At 53.7% G+C, this 25,307-nt stretch overlaps 2 protein-coding genes across 2 annotated transcripts; both read right to left on the bottom strand.

The window, feature by feature from the left end:
* Positions 1 to 7,221: 7,221 nt before the first annotated feature.
* Aqp5 (aquaporin 5) lies at positions 7,222 to 11,031 on the bottom strand. Its single transcript, XM_004649819.2, has 4 exons — positions 10,669 to 11,031; positions 9,500 to 9,664; positions 8,985 to 9,068; positions 7,222 to 7,833 (listed from the first exon to the last, which is right to left on the bottom strand). The coding sequence occupies exons 1-4, from the start codon at positions 11,029 to 11,031 to the stop codon at positions 7,645 to 7,647; spliced, it is 801 nt and encodes a 266-aa protein (XP_004649876.1). The 3' UTR covers positions 7,222 to 7,644.
* A 7,405-nt stretch (positions 11,032 to 18,436) lies between these two features.
* Aqp2 (aquaporin 2) lies at positions 18,437 to 24,416 on the bottom strand. The gene is made up of 4 exons (XM_004649818.2): positions 23,952 to 24,416; positions 20,009 to 20,173; positions 19,528 to 19,608; positions 18,437 to 18,646 (listed from the first exon to the last, which is right to left on the bottom strand). Exons 1-4 carry the CDS (start codon positions 24,309 to 24,311, stop codon positions 18,437 to 18,439), a joined length of 816 nt encoding a protein of 271 aa, XP_004649875.1. The 5' UTR covers positions 24,312 to 24,416.
* Between the last annotated feature and the right edge of the window lie 891 nt (positions 24,417 to 25,307).

Genomic DNA, 25,307 nt, shown 5'->3' with positions numbered 1-25,307 from the left:
GAAGGCGATGGATTGGAGTCGGTTCCAGTCACCAGCACAAGACCGCTTTCATCTCTTAGCTAAACCTGCTGGGGCCTGGCCCGTGCTTCCTCTGACCTCAGCAAGGGCCACAGCTCTGCTCATCAATCCCTCCACTGTCCCCGGTTGACTCTCCCCTACTCTTCAGATCTCCCCACTCTCCTCAGACTCCCTGCTTCCTCTGGCTTCCTGCAGCTGCTGGCCTCCCATCCCACATAGAAAACCAGGCTATCAACAAGGCTTCTCTGTCCTTCCGGCCACAAGCTCGCCTGCAGCCCAAGTCCATCCCAGCTGTCCATGGCTCTGAAGAAGAGCCAGTCGTTGCTGTGTCCACGTGGGGCTCCTGTGCTTGGCTCCCAGAGTGACTGGGGCCGTTCCTTGGCCATTCCAAGTGTCATCTCTCTCCTGGCTTTGTTTTTTGCCTTTTTACTTGTGTGTATATTGTATGCATGTATATATGCCCATGTGGTACCCCAGGCCCTTGCCTGCAACAACCAGAGCAAAACATAGAGTGTCCTGCTCCATCACTCCTCTGCCTGCTGTTATTTGAGCCAGAGTCTCTTACTGATCTGGGATTATTATTATTTTTTTGAAGTTTAGAGAGAGAAAGAGAGAGACAAACACAGAGAAAGAATTGACATGCCAGGGCCTCAGCCACTTACAATTGAACGCCAGACACTTGCATCACCTAGTGGGCATGTGCGACCTTGTGCTTGCCTCACCTCTGTGTGCCTGGCTTATGTGGGATCTGGAGAGTTGAACGTGGGTCCTTAGGCTTCGCAGGCAAGCGCCTTAACCGCTAAACCATCTTTCCAGCCCACTTCTGGGATTCTTATCAGGTCTCTGCTCCCCTGTGGGACTAGGGTTACAGATGCATGTGGCCACACCCACCTACTGATGTGGGTCTACTGAGGCCTTCTTGGGCCCTCATGCTTGCACAGGAAGTGCACTTAACTGAGCCATTTCTCCAGCCCTCTGTCTGGTTCTTCTTGTTTTTGCAGAGCCTGACAGTGGAAGGTGATCATTTGAAATAAATTCTAGTCACACACATACACCACACAAGACACCCTCAATCCCTGGGCTGACCCTGTGGGGACTAGGTCCCTATGCCTCCTCCTTGGCCCTCCTCTTCTTCCATCCTCTGTAACATGCACACTGTGGATGGACCTCCTCTGGCTTCCTGGGGTATGAGGCACAGCTGTCTGTCGGCTCTTTCCACTTCTCTGAAGGCAGGTGTCTCCTCAGCCTTGGGCTGGCTCTTCTGCTTACCTTCCAGCCCAGGCCTTGCCTGCTCCTGGCCCTCTGCTTTGTTCAGCCCTGGTAAGGCAGTCCCGGTCAGCCTTGTGTGCATCAGTGGTCTCCATACTCTTCCTTGGCTGTGGACCTTGCTTCTGAACCCTGGGTCCACTGCACTTGCAGCCGCCCCTCATGCTCCTGCCCCCAAAGACTTGGCCATCCACTCAGCTATGTAAGCCAGAGACAAGGATCATCAGATACATCCCCTTCTCTCAGTCCACTACCAACAAGAGACAATATTGCTGGCAGTTCTTTTTTACATCTGACACGTTTCCCCAGCCCCATTTGTTACTGACCTAGGCCAGCTCTATTGTCTCCCTAGGTTCAACACATTCAGCCTCCTTACCAAGCTCTGACTATAGTACATCCATGCCCATTCATTTTTGTCTGCCAGAGAGCCTTCCAAAATGCCAGGCTAATCACATCACTCCTTTGCTTAAAAGCCTTCAATGGAGGGCTGGAGAGATGGTTTATCAGTTATGGAGCTTGTCTGTGAAGTCTAAGGACCCAGGTTTGATTCTCCAGTTCACATGTAAGCCAGATGCACAAGGTGGCGCATGCATCTGGAGTTCATTTGCAGTGGCTGGAGGCCCTGGCATGCCCATTCTTTCTGTGTGTGTCTCTGTCTCAAATAAAAAAAATAATTTAAAAAATGCTAAAAAAAAGGGGGGGGGGCGTTGGACAGATGGCTTAGTGGTTAAGTGCTTGCCTGTGAAGCCTAAGGATGCTGGTTCAAGGCTCGATTCCCCAGGACCCACATAAGCCAGATGCACAAGGTGGCGCATGCATCTGGAGTTTGATTGCAGTCGCGCCCATTCTCTCTCTCTGTCTGCCTGTCACTCTCAAATAAATAAATAAAAATAAACAAAAAATTTTTTAAATGCTAAAAAAATCCCTTCAATGGAGGCGGCTGGAGAGATGCTTAGAGGTTAACGTGCTTGCCTGTGAAGCCTAGGGACCCAGGTTCAATTCCCCAGTATCCACATAAGCCAGATGTACAAGGGTGGTAATGTGTCTGTAATTCATTTGCAGTGGCTGGAAGCCCTGGAGCACCCATTTTTCCTCCCCCCTTCTCTCTCTGCCTATCTACCTCTCTCATAAATAAATAAATAAATAAATACCCTATCTCAAAAAAAAAAAAAAAAACACCAAGAAAATAAATAAATAAAACCCTTCAGTTGGGCGTGGTGGCGCACACCTTTAGTCCCCGCACTCAGGAGGCAGAGGTAGTAGGATTGCCTTGAGAATAGAGTGAATACCAGGTCAGCCTGGGCTAGAGTGAGATCCTATCTCAAAGAACAAACAAACAAATCCTTCAAAACCTTCAACGGAGCCAGGTATGGTGGTGCACACCTCTAATCCCAGCACTCAGGAGGCAGAGGTAGAAGGATCACTGTGAGTTCCAGGACACATTATTGAATTCCAGATCAGCCTGGGCTAGAGCAAGACCTTACCTCAAAAAACAAACAAACAACAACAAAAACCCTTCAATGGTACTGGGTGTGGTGGTACAAACCTTTGATCTCAGCATCATGAGGCTGAGGTAAGAGGATCACTGTGAGTTCAAAGCTAGTCTGAGCTACAGAGTGAGCTTTAGGTCGGCTTGGGCTACAGTGGGACCCTGCCTCAAAAACAAATGGGCTGGGCTGGAGGGATGGCTTAGTGGTTAAAGTGTTTGCCTGCAAAGCCAAAGGACCCTGGTTTGATTCTCCAAGACCCACATAAGCCAGATGCACAAGGTGGCACATGCATCTTTAGTTGGTTTGCAGTGGCTGGAGGCCCTGGTGCACCCATTCTCTCTCTCTCTGACTCTCTCAAAAAATAAGAAATAAAAAGATCATTTTTTCTTTTAAAATGGGTTGAAGAGATGGCCTCAGTGGTTAAAGGTGCTTGTTTGCAAAGCCTGACTGCACAGGTTCAACTCCCCAATAAAGCCAGATGCACAAAGTGGCACATGTACCTGGAGTTTGCAGTATCAAGAGGTAATGGTGGGCTGGAGAGATGGCTTGGCAGTTAAGCGCTTGCCTGTGAAGCCTAAGGACCCCGGTTCGAGGCTCGGTTCCCCAGGTCCCACGTTAGCCAGATGCACAAGGGGCGCACGCGTCTGGAGTTCGTTTGCAGAGGCTGGAAGCCCTGGCGCACCCATTCCCTCTCTCTCCCTCTATCTGTCTTTCTCTCTGTGTCTGTTGCTCTCAAATAAATAAAAATTTTTTAAAAAAAAGAGATAATGGTGTGTTAGGTACAAGTCTGAATACCCATGTGAGGAAGGGTCTCATTCCTTGCAAACAATTTTCCCTTTTAGTCCAGTCAGGCCAGACATTTAGAGTTTTCCAAAATGCGTTTCTGCACCTTCTGTGTGCTGCAGAAGCCTTCCTCCTGGTTTCTCCTTCAAGACAAAGCCCACCCAAGTTTCCCTCGCTAGAGGAGTCAGCGAGAGCTGCACACACATAAAAAAAGGCAGGCTTGAGCAAACCCAGGGTCCAACTGTGGTCTCTGTCCTGTCCCTACTGTGCGTGGCACAGACCAACTGTCTAACAAACAAAGGTGGCTGAGGGGCACCAGAGTACCCCAGGGCTACTCAAAGGCTCATGTCTCTGCCTTCCCTTTATGCACCCCTGGTAGAGGGACAGACACCATTGCCCACATCTGAATTCCGTTTCCACACCTTTTCCAAGCAGCACCGCTCTCTGTGTGTTGACAACTTTAGATGTGACAAACAGAAGGGTTTTATATGTCGCCATGCACACTGTGACTCTGACAATTGCTGAGCTTCGATGACCTCAGTATCCTGTTTGTAATATGGGACAATTTCCATCTCTCAGTGTGTTGGGAGTACTGAATGTGTCAGTTCCTAGGGAAGTGCTTCTGGTCAGAAAAAGCTCATGATAATGTAATCATTGTACTAATTATAACATAATCATACCCTCCTTTCTCCAGCAACACAGCAGGGACACTGGCTGGAGTGAGAAGGGTCCTGGTTTTCCTGGGACACCCGGGTGGGTCAGGCAGCACCTGCATCCCGGCTTTGAACCCAGCATGCTGAGAGATTCGAGTGACAGCCTCTTTCCCTTACTAGTGTAGGCAGAGCTACCCTGGGCTCTTGCCTAGTCAAGGTCCTTCAACCCCTGAGGGCAGGTGGGCCTTGCCCAGCTCTGCCTGCGCCAGCCAGCACCTTCCCAGACGCAGCCAGTCCTGAGCTCTAGTGCCAAGCTTTGAGCTCACTCATGCTCAGAGGTCTTTCAAGGCCCCACACCTGGCTGCCCCAGGCTCCCTGTGGGTGTGAGCTCTGACTAGGGCCCTCTGGAGGCTTGGGGAAGGTCAGGCCAGAAGGAGAGAGAACAAAAGATTGACTAGAAAGAAAGCTCAAGGCAGCTGCTCGTGCATCACCTCACCGAATCCTACAAAAAATCTCGGCAGGTTGGAGTCTGATAGCTTCTTCTACTCTCCGTGGAGGACGAGGGAGCTGAGGCTGAGAGGCGCTGAGAGATCCGATCCTCCAAGCCAGCGCCCCTCCTGCCCTTCCATCTAAACAGCCACTTTCTGTCCACCATACTCCACCTTTAGTTCCAGTCCCAGCTTTCTGCTGTCTATCATGTCAGTGCTGGTGGAGACTGGCAGAGGGAGGAGGAGAGGAAAACCTCCAATGGGAGAATCTAAGCTCTTCTTGGATCTTATCTCCCACTGGAGCGGAGGGTCAGGAGAGGGGATGGAACATCCATGTGCTTGGATCTGCTTGCTGGAGGAACCTGGAACCTAGGCCATAGGGTCTGGTCCTGAGAGAGCGAGTGGTGGGGAAGAGGCTATGACTTTGCGAGTCGGCGCCGTAGGGAAGGGTCATCCCAGAGAAGACGCAGACCCCAAGCCCAGCGGAAGGTGGTTGAGAGCCCACCCCCCACCCCAGATGACGGCAGGATCAGTATGGGCCCAGGAAAGATCACACGCAGGTGCACAGCGCCCCCTGCCGGCCCAGCATCCCCAGCCACCGCGATTCACCAGCCGAAAGCCCTGGTTGGACCCTTGCCTAATGGCAGGCGGGATGCCATTCGCTGGATGCTGGAGACTCGTAAATATCTCTGACCAGATGCCCCACCCACTTCCAGAGTCTGTCCCTCAAAGAACCACGGTTCACTGTGCCACACACACACCTGTCAGGAAAGGGAACGTAAATTTCTCGGTTAGCATAAGAAGCCTGTACTTAGGTCTTAGGGAGACTGAGGAGGGGCTCCCCTCTCTTCTCCACTTCCTCCTGGGGAATGAGGTGTGGTAGGCCGGGAACGGGCTGCTTCCCAGCCAGTCCTGAGCTCTGGTGCCCAGTTTTGAGCTCACTGCTGCTCAGAGGTCTTTCAAGGCCCCACATCTGGCTGGCTGTGGCTGTGAGCTGACTGTATATGCCTGCGCAAGTATGTGCTGGAGGAACCTGGAAGCTAGGCTGTACATCTGACCCCAGGGGATCCACACACGACATGACGCCCGAGTCCTACTGGACCCACTCCCACAGAGGAAGCCACTGCATTTGGTGGGCGAGTTTGCCCCCTACTGGTTAGAGCTGGTGCCTGCAGCCCTTCCCCCTCCCCTCACAGGCTGCTGGTGAAGGTGTGATGATCAGGATGGGGGACCCCAGGTTCTCTCACTCTGCCGCCTGGGGTTCCTGGGAAGTGTGTGTGGCAGGCAGGCTGGACCTGAGGTTGAAGCTCCTGCTTTCCCCCTTCCTCTTTGAGCAGGCCTAGGTCGTCTGGCCTCCCAGCCTGGGCCTGGCCTGGCAGCCTCTCCCTTCTCATCTCTCTGCTCCTATCGCTCTGCTGAAGCAAGGCTGAGAGCAAGAGATCAGCACTGTTCTGGGAGCAGAGTGTCCCTGATTTCCTTGCACATCACGTACCCATCTGCACTGGCGTTTTACCTCCAGCCATCGCCTGCCTCATTTTCTCCTCACAGAAACCATGTGGTGGGTAAATGCATCTCTATTTCAGATGAGATAAGTAAAGAAAGATTTGGACATTTGGACATGGGTGACTGGCCTTTCTTGAGTTGGGTCCTGAACTTCTTTGAGTGTCTTTCACCTTCTCCCTCCGAGAGCCAGCCACTGCCAGGGACCTCACTCCCTCACCTCACCTCACCTCACCTCAGTGGCCCTCACCACTACCCCATGAGAAAGCATTGTGATGCGATTTTAGAGGTTAAGAGGTGGAGGTTTCCCGAGGTGTGTTAATGACAACAGGACAAGAGCAGACAAATGCCCAGGGAAGGGTGGTATGACAGGAGACCCTAAAGGGCAGAGGCGGAAGAGACCTGGGAAAGGGCTGGGCAGGCAGTGGCTTCTGTATGTGTGTGTGGAGGGGTGTGACCTTCGATGAACCATCTGTACCACTGCTGAGGTCCCCTTCTGCCCACCTAAGGGCTGGCTCTGGCTGTGGATGGCGCTGTAACTCTGAGCACAGGCTTCCAACACATCACTTTTCAGAAACATGGAGATACAGAAAAGGTCAGGCTGGGCCTCCTCGTGACAGAATCTAGCTGGCTGGTCACCTCCTTGGCATCTTGAGGGGCTGCAGCTGGTTCACTTCTCCACCCTGAGTGGCACACCCAGGCCCTACTCAAGTGGCAGAGACTCTTGACATAGCTGAGGATCCCTCCCTCTCTGCCTTCAGCTCTCTCATTCTTGGCCTCTTGTTCTGTTTCTAAATCTTTCTCTTCTGAGCACTTGTCTTATGGTCTCACTATATCCTGTGGCGATCATGAAGGAGGCCATAGGATTACAAAGAGGAGATGACCAACTAGTGTGTCCAAGAAGCTTCTAGAGAGAGATGGAGGCAGAATGTGAAGAGCAGTGGTTTATTGGGAAACCACCAAATCAAATACCAGCAGCCACCCCATCCTTGACCAGAAATAAATAAGGTGACATTCAATGACAACTGACATGTTTCTGCCCACTGAGGAGCTCTGGGGGAGGTCCCCCTCTGCCTGCCAAGGGGTGGCTCTGACTCTTGAGGGGTTGGATTGGGTGGGAGAAACAGACTGCAGCCACCCCTTCCTGGCCTGGCCCTGCAAAGCCTGTGAGCTTAGCATTGCATTCACAACCTCTGAGGTCTGACCCTGTGGTACCACAGCTGCCAGTCCCAGAGAGACCCAGCCCCCATCAGCCCCTGGTCCCCACGCAAGCACCCTAGCTCTATGTGTTCTCGCGCCCATCTCTTATCTGCGCAACCTGGAGAGCCACCACCTTCTTCCCGGCCAGCTGTGAGGAGACATGCTTTGCCATCACATTTTTCTTTCTTTTTTTTTTTTTCCTCCTGAGATTCAGGAGCTGAGGGGCCAGCCCCCGCCTGATGCTGGTCAGTGGACAGTCAGCTCTATGGTCTTCTTCCGCTCCTCTCGATGATGCTCTTCCCAGTCCTCGTCGGGCTCATATGTGCCCTTGACAACAGCCACACGCTCACTGAGGCTCAGAGAGCTCGGGAAGAGCAGGTAGAAGTACAGAATAGCAGCCAGGATGGCCCCTACGATGGGCCCCACCCAGAAGACCTATGGAGACAGGGATGAAGTCACAGGCTGAGCCCCAGACCCCAGGGACCATGACCTGCCCCGCAAGAAGACAGACCCATGAATCCTGAGAGGAGATGGGTGTACAGACTTCAAGATCTTCAGAGAGAAAGATGCTCTCCCACCTTAGGGACAGACAGCACTGTCAGCCAGCTTCTCAATGGCAGAGAAAGATCACAGGCACAGAGGCTTTTCAAGGAGACAGAAAGAACCCAGGATGGGCAGGCCCCCAGCCCCACCCTAAGGAGAGGCAAGTGGACCTTCCAAGGGGACAAATAAAGAGTCTCAAACAGAGGTGGACAGAATAGTCCCCTGGAGGGCAGCCCCTGGAGGACTGACCATGAACTCAAAATCTGTGCACAGGGCCGGGAGTGGTGGCGCCCACCTTTAATCCCAGAACTTGGGAGGCAGAGGTAGGAGGATTGCCAAGAGTTCAAGCCCACCCTAAGACTACATAGTGAATTCCAGGTCAGCCTGAGCTAGAGTGAGACCTTACCTTGAAAAACAGAAACAAAAACAAACAAAACAAAAAAATATTAGACCCTCTACAGGGATAGATACATAAAACCCCAGAGAGGGGCTGGAGAGATGGCTTAGGGGTTAAGACGTTTGCCTGTAAAGACAAAGGATCCCGGTTCGGATCCCGGTTTCGATTCTCCAGGGCCCATGTAAGCCAGATGCACAGGGGGTGCATGCGTCTGGAGTTCGTTTGGTGCCTCCCAGCACCCCCACAGGAGGCCCGGCATACCCATTCTCCCTCCCTCTCTCTCTTTCTCCCTTTTCTTCTCTCTCAAATAAATAAATTAAATATATTTAAAAAAAAACCAGAGAGGACAGATACACGGGGACAGACAAAATCTTCAGAGATCAACATAATTCCCCTTTGTACTTCTAGAGGAAGTTCAGATCCTGTTCTCTAGAGGGCTGTCCCCAGAGGCTCAGGGCATAGAAACCCACCCCGGCCCTTCTTCCTGTGCACCCCACTCCCTTCTGTGCTCCCTTCTCTCTCCAGCCACAGGTCCCAGCCCCCCCCCAAGTACCGGTCCCACAGTATCCAGAAAGTCCAGTTGGTTCTCTGCACTACCAGTTTCCAGCTCTCGCTGCCAGGGAGCCAAGGAGGGGCTCACACTCACCCAGTGCGAGGGGCTGAACCTCTTCATGACCACCGCGGGGCCGAAAGAGCGAGCTGGGTTCATGGAGCAGCCAGTGAAGTAGATCTGGATAGAGGGGGTGGTAGTGAGAAAGGCAATACCCCCTGTACTCCTCTAGATCCTGGACTCTGCCAGGGTCCCACACAGTTCAGAGGTCACAGCCACATCTCAAACCCAAGTCTCCTGATGCCTAGGCTGGTGACTTCTCCATCCATGCACCCCAGCTGTCCCTTTAACTGTGGACTCCTGCCCAGGCCGTCCTCCCTCCTTGGTCTTTGGCTTGGCCTCGATTCCCTGTACCCACCTCCTTCCTTCCGCTCATTCTCATCTTTTCCTCGGCCCAGAGAAGTCTTCTGGAAAGTCAAACCTAGGGCCCAATAGGGCCACAGCTCAGCAGCCCCAAAATCAGGCCTTAAACTCTGCTGCATTATTACATTATTTGCCCTGAGCGGCTTCCCTCAGTGGCACCCCTGGCTGGTGTCAGCTGGGGTACTCACCCCCACAAGGTGGCCCAGTGTGACAGACAGGCCGATGGACAGGGCAGGGGAGCCCACAGGGCTGGTGCGGCGGGAGTCAGTGGAGGAGAAGATGCAGAGTGCCAGCTGGAAAGTCAAGATCAGCTCCACCACCGTGGCCTGGCCCGCTGTCGTGTTGTTGTTGAGCTGTGAAGGAAGGCTGGGTTAGGACCCTGCTGCCTTCCGGCTCTGTGACTAGAGCTGGGGGAACAAGACGTTTGGCCTCCAAGGACATCTAGAGCCTCAGCCCTGAACACCAAGCCCTGCACACAGCAGACAGGCCATTCGTCCGGGAGACTGTACTTCGTTGTGTGTAAGTTTAAAGCTCAGGCCTGTGGCCAGAGGGCAGGGTGTCAGGGGAGCCTTTCCTGGACGCCATCCTGTCAACCGCTGTGCCCAATCCCCAGCCCCCACGAGTTGGCATTTACCCTCCCTTCTGTGGGCAGCTGCCCAGTTTGCCTACTGCACACTGCCACCGGCCTCCTACCCGTGCCTGACCCGCTGCTGGTGCCAACCTCAAACCCGTCTCTCCAGTGTGGCTGACTCACTGCTTGACAATGGCCGCAAAAATCCTCCTCTGTGTTTGATTAATGAACCCAATTAATATGGAACCGGGGGCCTGAATCTGGGGCTGCAGAAGCTGGGAGGCAGCAAAGGGGCAGGAGCGGGGGTGATGGGCCAATAATCAATAGAGACCACTGTGCACCAGCACCGCATTAAGGAGTCACATCATAATTTCTAAGTGTAATCTCTATGACAACTGTTGTGGTGTGACCATCCCCATATAATGGCCGAGGAACAGGAAGCACAAAGCGGCCAGGGTGGCTCCAAACCAGGATTACCATCCATTGCTCTCTGTTGGTTCCATTAAAAGGATACTACCAGGGGGATGACAAGAAAGAACTCAACGGTTGGTAAAAGCAGGAGAAAAGGCAGAGGGGAGGAGGCCAAGTGGAGGGGGCAGAAGTGGATGTGAACTGGGGTGGGGGAGCACAGGCTGGCGGGGAGATCTTTCTGCGTGGCCTTCCTGGCAAAGGTGTTATGGTGGCCCTTTGGTTGTACCCATGTGCAAGATGGGGTGAGGAGGGCTTGGTCCAGAACGCCCCCCATGGTCTGGGCCCACCCACCCCCACAATCCTGTGGGCACTCACCGCATTGACTGCCAGGTTGCCCCTGGCATTGATGGGTGCAAGCGCATACAAGATGCCTGCACCAGCAATGGCACCCACCAGCTGGGCTGCCACGTAGAAGATTGCCCGGAGCAGCGAGATCTGGTTGCCTACTAAGAGGGCCAGGGTGATGGCCGGGTTGATGTGACCACCGCTCACAGGCCCCAGAGCTTGGGCCAGAGTACCTATGGCCAGGCCAAAGGCCAACGAGATCTGCAGAATGGAGGGCAGCGCCGAGGGCCACTTGAGGGCCGAGCCGAGGCCGAAGAAGACGAAGATGAGGGTGGCCAGGAACTCGGCGAACACAGCCTTGAGGAAGGATAGGGAGCACACCTCTTTCTTCATGGTGGCCTTGGGGGCCCGGCGACAACGGCTACGTCGCTGAGCGGCCGTCGGGGCGGCGGAAGCGGAGGCGGAGGCGTCGGGGGCGCGAGATTGGCTGCGGGGCGCTGCGCGCGGTGCGGCGCCCACTCCGTGGCTGGCGGCCTGGCGCGGCGCGGGCAGGGGCGCGCTATATAGAGGGCGCGCGGGCCGCGGCGGGCCGAGCGCGGGGGGGCGGGGGGCGGCTCCCGGGGCCAGCGGCCAGCGCAGCGCGCACGGAGCCAGCCTGACGGCCGCGCGCTCGGCCCCGCGCGCCCCCGACCCCGGCCCCGCGCACGCCCCCCCGCCCGGACAGCGACGGACCCGCCCCGGCCATGTGACCCAAGCGGCGGTGTAGGCCGGCCCGGCGGCCGGGGTCGCGCGCATGGTGCGCTCCGGGGCCAGCTAGCTTCCCCGCACGCTGCTGCGCTCAAGTGCGTCCCGGGCTCCCCCGGAGACGTGGCACCCAGTCCCGGGCTCTCCGGGTGCCGGCACGCTCTGGAAGTCTACTACCTCCGGTCGGCCTTCACCTCCGGCCGTGGTCGTCTTCTCTCCTTCTGCTCCTCCCTGGCCTCGCGCGACCTGAGCATCCTGACCCAGCCTCACCCACGGCTGGGCCGGAGTGTGATGCGCTGCTCTGAGGACAGCGCCTCTTAGCTTCCCCCGTGCGCCCGTGGCAGGGGCGGTGCGGCGGTCGTGCGCCTCTCCCCGGCCCAGCCCGGCGGGAGCGGGGGCGTTGGGATCCGAGCCCTGCGCTTAGCAATCCTCGACGCCGCCGCGCATCCGGCAGCGCCGGGTCCGGGGCGCACACGCGCGCGCTCGCTCACTCCCGGAGGGCGCTGTCGGCGGCGGCAGCCGTCGCGGGGAGCAGCTCTCTTGGGAACCCCAGTGAGCTCCGGACGGGAGCTGGGGCTTTTGAACTCTTCTTGTTCATAGGGGGTGATCGGTTCGGGTTTGTTTGGGGGTCAGTGAGGGGGCTTAATCTATTCCCCCCACTTTAGACGGCGCTTTCTCTTTCTTGCTTCCTTTTGTCAGCCTCACTTAGGTTCTTCCTTAAACCCTTCCTTGGTTGCTATACGGGTAGCAGTCTGCCCGCTTCTTATCCCTGCCTGTCTTTCTCCAAACAAGGTCAATCTCCCTCTCTCTCTCTCTCTCTCTCTCTCTCTCTCTCTCTCTCTGTGTGTGTGTGTGTGTGTGTGTGTGTGTGTGATCATCTCTTTCTCGCTCCCTCCGTAAGTTTCTTCAACTGCCCTGTCTCTTCTCGGCCTGTCGCTCCACCTTCCCTGTCTCTCTCTCTTACACTCGTTCTCATTTTCTGTATTTTTTCTTCCTCTTACAGCCGACCTTTATTCCTTTTTATTTTATTTTATTTTTTTCCTTCTTCTTCCCTGGAATCTTCTCACTGTTTCTCCTTTCCTCGCCCTCATTGAATTTTGGGGTCTTTGTTTCTATCTCCATCTCATTTTGCACACGCAGCTCTTTTACACCCCTCCCCCCTTCGGTTCCTCCAAACTTTTTACTCTTGGACCAGGCAACACTTTTTCTAGTTCTCATCTCTCATGTCTTCTAAAATTATATTTTATTGATTTATAAGTAGAGAGATACGCTGGGGGGGGGGAGTGCCAGGGCCTCCTGCCTCTGCAAGAAGCATGCCACCTCGTGCATCTGGCTTCCATGGATACTGGGGGATCGAACCCAGGTCGTTAGACTTTGCAGGCAATCCCCTTAACCACTGAGCCATTTCTCCAGCCTTCTCTTGTCTTTACTCCTCCCTTCTGAGCACCCAAGCCACTCTCCAGTGCCCCTCCCACCCCTCCATCTTCCCCCTTTTCAGGTTTGGCACGTGGGGAATGAAGCTGAAGGGCTCTCGAGGACTTGGAGGGAGGGCAAGGACCCCTCCTTGGGATCTTGGGAGAGGAGCTGCGCTTCTCCCTCCATCACCGCGCCTACTTAAGAAGCACTTAGCCAGGCTCCCATCAAGGCTCAGGAAAAGTTTCATGCCTCCTGAGGATTGAACCCTGGGTGCAAAGGAGGGAAACAACCGGTGCCGCCTGTCTGTGAGTCCTGCTCGGGTAGAGAGGAGGAGCCCAGAGAAAAGCCAGGACCTGGAGGAGGGGCCCTGGGCTCAGTGGCAGCTAAGAGGCCAAAGAAAACAGGGGCTCAAGAAACCCCGGTATTGTTCCCCATTCTGTGCTGTTGGCATTTCCTGCTGAGCAGCTCCTCCCCCACGTCTCTCTAAAGGCAGGCAGGCTGTCCTTTCCCCATAGGTTTCTGGGCTGTGCCTCCAGCAGAGCAGAGCAGCAATATAAAGGATTTTCTTCACGGTCTGGGGCAGAGGCTGGACAATGACCAAGATCACCCCAGAGGCCTGGGGACCAGGCACTTTTGCCTCTGCCACACTTGCCTTCTATCCACACGCTTCTGTCTTTCTCTTCTCTGCACGGGCACTGTCTACCTGAATCCAAAAGCCCCATATTCCATCCTCTTAGAGTGGAGCAGGATTTAATTCACAGAAGAGTGAGCGACTAGAGGAAGCTCCTGCCTGATGATTTAAACCAAGTCCTTCCCAGCTAACGAAGGCCAAGACTATCCTTGCATTTAAACAAACATTTTTTACTTTTATTTTATTTTTGGTTTTGCGAGGTAGGGTCTCATTGTAACCCAGGCTGAGCTGGAATTCACTATGGAGTCTCAGGGTGGCCTTGAACTCATGACGATCCTCCTACCTCTGCCTCCCGAGTGTTGGGATTAAAGGCGTGTGCCACCACACCCGGCTTTATATTTATTTTTTATTTCATTTATTTGAGAGAGAGAAAGAGGCAGATAAAGAATGGGCACGCCAGAGCCTTCAGTCGCTGCAAATGAACTCCAGACGCAGGCACCATCTTGAGCGTCTGGCTTACATGGGTCGTGGGAAATCGAACCTGGGTCCTTTGTCTTTACAGGCAAGCACTTTAACTGCTAAGCCATCCCACCAACCTTATTCTTGCATTTATATATTCAGAGTAGTCTATGCAAATATAGATAATCTCTACTGTGCATTTTATTTTTTATATTAAAAAAATTGTATGGAGGGGTGCTTTTCAAGGTAGGATTTTACTCTGGCCCAGGCTGACCTGGAACTCACTATGTAGTCTCAGGGTGGCATTGCACTCATGGCGATCCTCCTATCTCTGCCTCCCGAGTGCTGGGATTAAAGGCTGGTGCCACTACACCCGGCGTACTGTGTATTTTATTTTTGCACACGTACATGCATTTGTGAATATTATGTGACAAGGTGTGTGTGTGTGTGTGTGTGTGTAGTGTATGCACATGTGTGTAAGATGTCTACGCCTCTTGTGTGTGTATGCAGAGGCCAGAGGTGAGTGTGGCAATGCCCGGCTGTTTATGGAGTTATTGGGGAGTCAAGCTCAGGGTGCTAATCAGGCTCTCTCCAGCCTGCATGCTTATGCTACAAGCACTCTTACCCGCTGAGCCATCTGCTCAGCCCTGCTGTGTAATTTAACAACACAACACAAACAACTTTGTGAAGGAACCCAGACTCACTTGCTGAGGATCACACAATGTGACCTGAGATAAGATCCACAGTTTGCCATACAGACTTGGTCACCAGGAGTGACCTTGGTGAGGCCAAAAGAGGCCCCATCTGTCAAGGTTACCCCAAAGGAACTAATAATGTTTTCTAGACTTGTGCCTGAGGCCTTCCCATCTTTCCCACCACCAGGTCCACTACTAGGTTCCCGGGTAGTTACAAGAAATTACTGACCTGGCGTGGCGGCGCACGCCTTTAATCCCAACACTTGGGAGGCAGAAGTAGGAGGGTTGCTGTGACTTTGGGGCCACCCTGAGACTACATAGTGAATTCCAGGTCAGCCTGGGCTACAGTAAGACCCTACCTTGAAGGAAAAAAACAAAAACCAAAAAACAAACAAACAAACAAAACTATTGAAGGGACTGGAGACATGGCTGAGTGGTTTAGGCACTTGCTTGCAAACCTAACAGCCTAGGATAGATTACTAAGGACCCCCCTAAAGCCAGACACATAAAACAACCCATATGTTTGGAGCTTGTAGTGGCAGGAGGCCCTGGAACATCCATTCATTCTCCCTCTTTCCTTCTCTCCTTGCAAATATATATATTTATATTTTACTGGAAATAGTATGTCTTAGGACTTAGAACCCTCTGCTCTAAAACAAGGTTTTCCTGAACTTTTGGGCTGGGAGATAGGTCTTACCATTTGTGGCACGGGGGCTAACATCCCTCAGGGAGACTGCCTTTCCCTCCCCACTTTATATATTGACCTCTGGATTGCCTGAGAGAAGCAGACAGCTGGCATAGAAATGGTAGGGAGCCCACCCCATCTATGGCATCCAAACATACCGACCATATATATACAAGTTGTCAAAGAAATAACACTTATTGACAAATAAGCATTTTATTAAGTGCTTACTATATACAGAGCACTGTATTAGGTAATACCAATGAGGGAAGGTGGATAGAAGAATGTCATTCAAGAACTTTCCCTGCCCCCAAAGGGCTTACAATCTGGATAGGAGGTTACCAAGTCATTTGGCACACAATGGGAATGTAGGAATGGATGCTACTGAAGCCTCCAGTGGTAAGGCACCCCCTCCTCTCAGCCCAGAGCCATCTGTGTCCCCAGTATGGGGACCCGAAGGTCTGTCCACCTGCCTTGATGTCGCCCTGCCTCCCTCTGCCCTCCACCTTCTGTACTGAGTGCTCTTCAAGGGCAGGATCCAGGTCTGAGTCCTTAGTCATTTCCTCCCAACCCTGCCCACACCGCTAAGGCTCAGGGTCCGCCACAAGATACAGGGGCTAGGTTGAATAAACACAGCCTTATAAGAGTCTTGGTTGCCGCCAGGGGCTCCCACAAGGAAGCTACAGCTCATCTCGGTGGAAGGATCATGGGATTTTTGAATAAGAAGACATGAGTTCAAGTCTTGGCTGCTTGCATACTAGCTATGTGACTTTTTTTTTTTTCTTTTCTTGAGGCAGGGTCTCACTCTAGTGACACGGAAGTCACTCTGTGGCCCAGGCTGGCATCAAATTCATGTAGGTCTTCCCACTTCTGCCTCCCTAGTGTGACTTTTAAGTCAAGTCTCTTGGCCTCCTTTTTTTTTTTTTTTTTAAATCTATATGATGGATATAAGAGTATTTGCCCTGCTCATCTCATAGGGCTGGGATGCTGAGGGAGTGGTTTGGAAGTACAGTGACACTCAGTAAGTGTCCATCACCCCACTCCCTCCCGTCACTTGGAATCGTGCTTTGACCTCTGACTCCAATCTGGAATAGAGGCTAGAGGTCACCCTCTCACAGTTTGAGGGGAGATACAAACCAGGGAAGTGGCACAAACGAATTCTTGATACCTTCTGGAGGGGCGTGTTAGGATAAAGTAGGATGCCTTGGAACTTCCAGGGCACGGACACTGGACACCCCATTATCAGGAGGCAGCCTCAGAGATCCCTGGAGTTTCTCACTCCATGCTTCCACCAGCAATAAGGCCAAGCCACTTGTCACCAGCGGTTGGGGTTTGGGAGGGTCCTCTCCACAAGCTGCCCAAGGCAGCCTTATTCTACCTCCAAAGAGAGTTTGAGTCAAGGGGACAGTTACAGTGTTGCTCATTATATGCCGTCCTGTGGCATGAGTGACACAGTGAGAAACCCTAAAGTCATGGCCACACAGCATGGACAAGGGGTCTCAGAGCGTGATCTCTGGCAGCAGCTGGGGAGGGCAGCAGAGTCAAAAAAAAAAAAAAAAAAAAAAAAAAGCAGGATTGCCAATGCGCACTCTGTAGAGAGAGGCTCAGAGGCTAGACCTGGATGAAGCCAGCCTCAAACTTAGTTCCTTGACTCTGGATCTTAGGGTCCCCAAGGCTCTCCTTTGTTTTGATCACCAGTTAAAGGAAGTGGAGGAAGCTGAAAGTCAGGCCTCTTCTACCTTCTCCACCCACCCAAGGAAGCAGAAAAAAAAAAGAAAGAAAATGATCCTAATACGACATGCTAATGGTATTAAGAATTACAGTTCACAGCATCTTTACACACATCCTCTCACTTAATACCAGTTAATCTCATTTGAGAACCATTGCACTCGCCTGGGCATTTAGAAGTCTGAGTTTTAGATTTAGACTTGCCCGGGCCTGAACAAATCATTTCCCTTCTCTGGTCCTAAGAATAGCAGCAAGGTCCACAGTAACTGTCAGGCAGTGGGAGCCAGAAGAGGGCGGAGCACAGGGGAGGAGGAAGGGAGGGAACAGAGATTCCTTGGGGGGGGGGGGGCAACAGGTGATAGAGAGGTGTTGCCTGGTGCCTAAGGTTGCATGCCTGAGTGCCTTGCCCTTCCAGCCATAGGTGTGTGCGGCGTGCGGGGCTCGAGGGCTCACTTGCGAAACAGAGTGTCTCCTTTCAAGAAGTGTCTAGTTGCAAATCTCCCCCCCTCCCCCCTAGGACAAAAGCCGGGGGCCCACAGAGAGGTTTTGATTACTTTACCCAAGTAGAAGGCTAATCTTTGGGTGTGGTCCTGAGAGTTGGGGTCGTGTGTACACACACGTCGCCCCCCCCACCCCCAACACACATACACCAGCCCTCAGTCAGGGCAGAAAGGAAGTCCTTGGCTACGCAGCTGGCCTTTTTGTCCACAGACCATTTGTACCGAAGCTGTTCTCGGTTCTCTGTTCTCTCTACTTCCAGCAATGAGTTCTGGCGGATCTTGGGGTCCAGGGCTGCTGCCTGGGGGAATTTTCCAGGAGGGGCAAGGCTGGGGGTCAGGGCCTTCCTTTTAGCCTCCCCCTCCTCCTCCTGCTTCTCCAGGGGCTGGATGCCACCGAGGACTCGGCCACTGCAACGGAAGTGGGTTCATTGCGGGTGTGGGAAGGGGGGGGGCGGTGCGGGCCAAGTGGGAGTGCGAAGTCCCCAGCCCGGTACGACCGCAGGCATTCCCGTTCACACTGAGGTGCACGCGGGCCCTGCACGCGAGGAGAGAGCCACGCGGGGATTGGAGAAAGCACGTTTGCACATCAGCAACACCGCACGCACCAATCAATCCTAGACGCCCCCCCACCCCGCAAGGTCGAGTCTGTGCTTTTGACTGCGCCGCCGGCACCGGCACCGAGGCGCGGGCTCTCCCGAGCTCTCCACCTGCCCTCCCTCCTCATCAGCTCGGGCCCCCTAAGTCCCCAGGTCCGGGCAGGGGACCCGCGGGTCCACCGACCGCGGGCACGGGCCAGGCTCGTGGGTGAGACGCCGGGGCCCGCGCCCCGCTTCCTGCGGCCTGGCGCTGGGGGCAGCCGGGGGTGGGGGCGGGTGCCCCTTCGGGCCCGGGGAGGGGAGGGCGGGCGGGCGGGCGGCTGCGGGGCGGCGCGGGCGGCCGGCGCTCAGGCCTTGCTGCCGCGCGGCAGGCTCTGCGGGGAGTGCAGCTCCACCGACTGCCGCCGCCGCACCTCGCGCTCCTCCCAGTCGGTGTCCGGCTCCAGGCCCTTGAGCACGGCCAGGCGCTCCTGCAGGCTCTTGGTCGACGGGAACAGCACGTAGTTGTACAGGAGGGAGCCCAGGATGGCGCCGACGAGGGGTCCGATCCAGAAGACCTGAGGGTGGGCGACAGGGGCGCTGGCACCGCGCACCCAGGCCGACGCTGGCCTGGGACACGCTCCTTTCCCTGGCTCCAAGGGGAAGCAACCCTCCCCCTTCTCCCAACCCATCCTACGGTGAAATACTCATGCAATGAGCAGCGTCGCCTGAACTGCTGGGGACGGAAGACTTGCTAGTTTGGCACTGGGGGGGGGGGGGGGTCGAATTCTGAAGCCGGCTGTCTAGTTTTGAATCTTGATTTTCCACCACTTGTATGAGCTTAGGTCACCCTCCATGTATGTGCTTCGTCCTGTCATTTCGCCTACTTCCCAGAGTTGTGGCAATTAAGGGAGCTGATGCTTGGCGAAGTACTTAGAGTCCAACGCACGTACGTACTGAGCACTGTTTAACTGCCAAGCAGAAATGTCACTTATGCAGCTCCGAGTGCCAGGCATGGTGTTACCTGTTTTATACAGGTAAGCTCATATATATATATATATATACATTTCCCTAGGAAGCCAATCATACACTGTTATTTTTCATTTATAGCCTGGGACAGGTAGGAGAGACTTGCGTCTTTTTTTTTTTTTCACTCTAGCTCAGGCTGACCTGGAATTCACTCTGTAGTCTCAGGGTGGCCTCGAACTCACAGAGATCCTCCTATCTCTGCCTTCTGAGAGCTGGGATTAAAGGCGTGGGCTACAACGTTCCACCAGAGACTTGAGTCTTTGACACAAACTCTGAGGTTATCCCAAGCTGCTCCAGGGCCTCAGAAGGAATGTACAGGATTTGGGGAACAGATGTAGATGAGACCCCACCCCCAGTCTACTATAGCCCCTGTTGTCCTCCTGGGATGATTTCTAGCAGTGGAGAAGGTAGGGAGGGGATTGGTCATTACCCAGTGGTCATCAAACTTGCCAATCACGACAGCAGGAGCCAGGGAGCGGGCAGGGTTCATGGAGCAGCCAGTGAAGTAGATCTGTGGCGGAAGAGAGGGTCAAGGAGAAAGGGGAGGTGAAGACGGGGTAGAGTTTTCTGTCTCCTCTGACCAATAGTTCAGTGTCAGCCTACAGTGGATCTGTGTGATGGACAGTTAGTTAACTTTATATGTTAATTCCCCCATCCACTCACCTCCCTGTTTGGATTCCCTTAGGGCTCCAGTGCTATCTGCCCTTCAGGAGTGTTAGGGAGCCAAAAGTTTGAGTTTGTGTGCCTTTCTGGGTATACTTTGTGATTGTCCTTCTGGGAATCTTTGTGTCCGATACTTTGGGGAGTCCGATATGTTTGTCTCTAGAGTGGTCTACGGGAATGTCTTTGAGCAAGGGAAGATGTATGTGCTGGTCCCTCTAGGGATTCTGGAACCTGTAGCCACGACCTACCCCAAGGAGATGGCCCAGGGTCACGGAGAAACCAATGGAGAGGGCAGGGCTACCCAGGTTGTCACCACGGCGGTCATCGGTGGAGGCGAAGATGCAGAGCACCAGCTGCAGGGTCAGGAAGAGCTCCACGGTCACCGCCTGGCCCGCTGTCGTGTTGTTGTTGAGCTGAGAACAGGAGGGAGGGAGTGTGGCGACGCTGAGCGTGGTGTTCTCGCTGGTTTCATCCTCCTACCCCTCTGCCATTGACTCCAGGTTGGCCCCTGGGCTGGAGTCAGAACACAAGCTCCCCAGACACCTGAGCTGCAGCTACTGCCTCTACTCCCAAAGCAGGGGAGGAAGAGGCCAGAGCCCATTAGATGATGGGGCCAAGGACTGTGTCTGCAGCATGACAGGAAAAAAAAGATGCTGTGACCCAGAATCTGGGAAGAGCTTCCAATTGTAGCAGGAAGCATTGGTCCTGGTAACAGGAAGGTCTTTCTATCTCCCATAGATCTCACTGATGCAACAGGGAGGCCTGAGGTCTGGGCACCTGCCCCTCCCCTACCAGGCCAGCATAGATCAGTTTTCCTTGCCCCCCACTGTGTTCAGGCTTGGGTTCTGCCCCAGGGTTACTCCCAGTGAATCCTGTGGAGGCTGGGGTGGGGGCAAAGGGGCACTGATGGTGAAGCCTCCACACCCATGCCAGGCACCCATCATCCCTGAATCCCCTGCCCTGGGTAAGGAGAGAACTTGAGGCTGAGCAAAGAGGTGGTTTCATAACCAGACCACCACACCCAGTGCTGGATTTCTCTTTGGGTTTTGTCATCTTGCACCCCACACCCTGCCCTGTGGGGCCGAGCGCTGTACTTACTGGTGGAGCTTGGACCAGCTCACAAACTCCCACATGTCTAAAACTCCCACGCTTCTAAAGCCCCATCTCTGACACCCCAGGATCTTTCTAGAATGTATCCCCAGCCTCTCCTGTTGCTGACTAGTGTCAAGCCTTCTAAGACTTGGGAAAAGAGCGTTGGGGACTGACGTTTTAGAGGCTTCTGATTTGCTGGGCTCTCTATTTGCTTTGGTCTCAGTTTCTCATTCTGTACCATGAGGAAGGCAAACAGTTACTAGAGGACAGAAGAGCGACGAGGGGCAGAGTCCCAGTTCCACTCCTGCTGGAAACCACTGCTTGGAGGGAGATGGCTTGGATGTGGGTCTGGTTTCACATAGCTGGGGCTATTTCCAGATAGCTCTGTGAGTCCAGTCCACTGAACACTGAACTTATTTTATCCCTTAGGATGGGGCGGGGTGATCCTCAGAATTGAACCTGTAGTGTTATCTGCATTAGTGCCAATTCATTGGGGACCACTCTGGCTCTTGCTGTCCTCAGAGAAATGGGACGAATTGACGGTGATGGTGGGGTGTCATCAGGCTCTCTCTGGCCTCAGGACAAGCAGGCCCCATGTTGATCTATTCAGCTAGGCTAGGTTCCCTCCTCTACTCAAGCTCGGCTGACGGTGAAGAGCAGCTTACAGAAGCTTTGGCTGGGACATAATGGGGAACGAGGACTGAGTGTTCCCTATGACATTAGCATTGCCGGTGCCCTGCTATTAGACAAACCCTTCCTGGGATGTACTCCCCAGAAGTTCCTCTTTAATTCTGTCTGGGCTTCTCCCTGCTGCAAAGTGAACTCATTTAATTCTTAGTGGAAATAGACACACTGCTGCATGCCTCCGCCCACCTCAGCCTTTCTTGGCCCTGGATGCCCAGCCTCATATTATTTTCCATCTTGAATAAAAGCATTCCACCAGAGCACCTCTGTACCTCCCACGAGGGAGGCCACCTCTTCAGAGAAGGAAAGCTGTATAGGGCCCAGGAGCAGACTTAAAAAAAAAAAAAATAGATGTGGGATGGGCTGGGAAATGACCCAGTGGTTAAAGGTGCTTGCTTGCAAAGTCGGATGACCCAGGTTTGATTCCCCAGTTCCCACATAAAGCCAGATGCACAACACGGCACATACATCTGGAGTTCATTTATAGGCAGGAAGCCCTGGGGCGCCCATACTCACTCTATCTGCCTCTTTCTCTCTGTCCATCTGAGTCGCAAATAAACTAAATTTAAAAAATATAAATGTGGGCTGGAGAGATGGCTTAGCAGTTAAGCGCTTGCCTGTGAAGCCTAAGGACCCCGGTTTGAGGCTCGGTTCCCCAGGTCCCACGTTAGCCAGATGCACAAGGGGGCGCACGCGTCTGGAGTTCGTTTGCAGAGGCTGGGAGCCCTGGCGCGCCCATTCTCTCTCTGTCTCCCTCTATCTGTCTTTCTCTCTGTGTCTGTTGCTCTCAAATAAATAAATAAATAAATAAATATAAATGTGGGGCTGGAGAGATGGCTTAGCGGTTAAGTGCTTGCCTGTGAAGCCTAAGGACCCCAGTTTGAGGCTCGATTCTCCAGGACCCACGTTAGCCAGATGCACAAGGGGGCACACACGTCTGGAGTTTGTTTGCAGTAGCTGGAGGCCCTGGCGTGCTCATTCTCGCTCTCTCTCTATCTGCCTCTTTCTCTCTCTATCTGTTGCTCTCAAATAAATAAAAAGGAACAAATTAAATTTTTTTTTAAAATTATTAAAAAATATAAATGTGGGCTGGAGAGATGGCTTAGCGGTTAAGCGCTTGCCTGTGAAGCCTAAGGACCCCGGTTCGAGGCTCGGTTCCCCAGGTCCCACGTTAGCCAGATGCAGAAGGGGTCGCACGCGTCTGGAGTTCGTTAGCAGTGGCTGGAAGCCCTGGTGCGCCCATTCTCTCTCTCTCCCTCTATCTGTCTTTCTCTCTGTGTCTGTCGCTCTCAAATAAATAAAAAAATTAAAAAATATATATAAATGTGGAGGGAGCTCACGCATCTGGAGTTCGTTTGCAGTGGCTGGAAGCCCTGGCGCGCCCATTCTCTCTCTCTCTCCCCCTCTTTTCCACTCTCAAATAAATAAATAAAAAATTATTTTTAAAAATTAAAAAAATATATATAAATGTGGGAGATGGAGGCATGAGAGGCACTTGCTTTCCTAACTCAGGGTGGGAACAGGGTGAGAATTGTGCTGAGAAAACCCCAGTCCATGCATGCCCCTGGGTACTTAGGCCTGGACACACAGGAGAGTGAAGGGGCTGTGGCTTCACCCTCAGCCCCTAAAGTGCCCAGAGGGATTAGCTACTGTGCCACGAAGCCAGCCCTGACTCACAGTCCAGGGGTGAGGGGGTGTTTTTCTCCAGGGCTGGGGCGGCCTTGCACCTACAGCCTCCTTCTAGGTTCCAGTCTTTTCTCTGGTATTGGCAAACTCTAGAACTTTTGGACCATTGCTTCCTTTTCTTAGCCTCATCTTTTTTGGTTTGCAAGAGGAGGTTTAGTTGGTGGCTCAGGACCACTGGTTGAGGGAAAGTTAGTGAGTTTGGTAGTTGAGCCTGGGTTTGTGGCTGGGCAGTGCTCCCCTCTTGGCGCTTCCATTCTCACATTTACACAAGATAAGCATGTGTGTCCCGGCCCTCCTTACTTTGCAGAGGGCTTGTGAGGAGCTCCTGCATGGCCCCAGGCATAGTCAACACTGGGGAATGTCTACTTCTTTTCCCCTAGTAGATGATCCTTGCAACCTCACTCTGAGGTTTCCCTAGCTCAGAAAGCCCGTCTGCTCCAGGGGGCTGGCTCTTGCTGAGTTCTAGCCCAGTCCTCACGTCATGTTGGAATGGAGTCCACCCAGACACCTGAAGGCGTGCTTTCTCAGTGGAGCTGGGTTAAGAAGGTCTTCCAAGGCCTTCCTTACCCTGCCCCGGCCGACACTATGGCCCTCTTCCCTGGCTGTCCTAAGGCAGCTGTGTTCAGGGATCCAGACTTTCCATCTCCGTTTCCCCACCCAGGACCGGTCCCTCCCATCTCGCCCCCCGGGTCTTCCCCTTGTGGAAGGGCCGAAGCTCAGGCTACTCACAGCATTGACAGCCAGATCCCCACGGATTTCTACTGGCGTGATCTCATGGAGAATAGCGGCTCCGGCCACGGCCCCCAGCAGTTGGGCAGCCACGTAGAAGACGGCGCGCAGGAAGGAGACGTGGCAACCCACCAGGCAGGCCACGGTCACCGCAGGGTTGATGTGGGCCCCGCTGATGTGGCCCAGAGTCTGCACCAGGGTCCCGATGCCCAGGCCAAAGGCCATAGCGATCTGCAGTACAGAGGGTGGAGTCTGAGGCCAGTTGAGGGCTGAGCCGAGGCCAAAGAAGACAAAGAGGAGCGTGGCCAGAAACTCAGTGAACACAGCTCTGGAGAAGGCTATGGAGCGGAGTTCCCACATGCTGCGTGCCCTGCGCGCTGGCCAGCAGGTCTCTGCCAGCAGGTGGTGGCTCTCCCTCCCTCTCTTTCTCTCTCTCCTTTCTTTCTCTGGGCCTCTGGGGAGGCTGGGCCATGGGTACTTATAAAGGGCCCTTCCATCCCGGCTTTGGGCACGTGGGGTGGAGGTGGAGTTTTAGCCAATACCCTGTCTCCCCTTTGGTGGCTTTACCCCCCACCCCTGCCCACCCATAGGCCTATCACCCCATCTTGGCTTTCACAGCTGACTAATGTTCCCCATTAATGAGGTCCAGATAAGGATTGACGTCCCCTGTTTTCCCTATTTGTTCCCTCAGTTACCCCAGGGCAGCTGCCCCAGGGCCTGGCCGAGCCCTCTGAGTGATCACCAACACAGCTCCTCTGTACAAGGCTGTGTCCACTGACCTTGTCCTTGACTGATAGGGGCAACACTTCATCCAAAACTGACTGTGAGGGAAGATGTCAGACCTTCCCTTCCAGCGACTGGGAAGCGCTCCTTGCTGTGCTAGCTTGACAGGGATGGAAAACAACTGGTTGCCTTGTAACAAATTTCCAAGGCATAAAGGTCTTGCGTCTCGTGCTTGCTTTCTGGTAGTTAATCACCCATACATCATTAAGTTTCACCTTCTCCCAGGAACCCTAGCCAGAAATCAGCTCCCATAGCCTGGACTCAGCAGTGGCTTCAGGGGCCCGGAGACCCTGGCCCTGGGTGGTGGAGTCACCTGGGGTCAGCAGAGGAAGCTGAGGGCTTCTGCTGAGCAGCACCCACTCCATCTCTGAGACGGAATTTTTCTCGTCTCTTTGTAAATACGGTGATAAAAGCATCTCACGGACTGATTGAGAAGGGGAAGGGGTATGATGGAGAGTGGAGTTGCAAAGGGGAAAGCCGGGGTGGGGAGGGGAAGGGAGGGAATTACCATGGTTTATTGTCTGTAATTATGGAAGTTGTCAATAAAAAATATATTTAAAAAAGCATCTCACA

This window comes from Jaculus jaculus, chromosome 6 (genome assembly GCF_020740685.1).
Source record: "Jaculus jaculus isolate mJacJac1 chromosome 6, mJacJac1.mat.Y.cur, whole genome shotgun sequence".
NCBI lineage: Eukaryota > Metazoa > Chordata > Mammalia > Rodentia > Dipodidae > Jaculus > Jaculus jaculus.
The sequence above is the reverse complement of the archived record's forward strand: the minus strand, read 5'-3'. Positions and strand labels throughout refer to the sequence as shown.

Excerpts from the sequence above, each read along its gene's own strand:
- Aqp5 (XM_004649819.2), bottom strand. The coding sequence starts at position 11,031 with ATGAAGAAAGAGGTGTGCTCCCTATCCTTCCTCAAGGCTGTGTTCGCC. Across the intron at positions 9,069-9,499 it reads CACTGGGCCACCTTGTGGGG|ATCTACTTCACTGGCTGCTC; the intron begins GTGAGTACCCCA and ends CCCTCTATCCAG. Across the intron at positions 7,834-8,984 it reads GGTTCAGCCCCTCGCACTGG|GTCTTCTGGGTGGGGCCCAT; the intron begins GTGAGTGTGAGC and ends CTGTCTCCATAG.
- Aqp2 (XM_004649818.2), bottom strand. The coding sequence starts at position 24,311 with ATGTGGGAACTCCGCTCCATAGCCTTCTCCAGAGCTGTGTTCACTGAG. Across the intron at positions 20,174-23,951 it reads GGGATCTGGCTGTCAATGCT|CTCAACAACAACACGACAGC; the intron begins GTGAGTAGCCTG and ends TCCTGTTCTCAG. Across the intron at positions 18,647-19,527 it reads GCAAGTTTGATGACCACTGG|GTCTTCTGGATCGGACCCCT; the intron begins GTAATGACCAAT and ends GCCCACCCTCAG.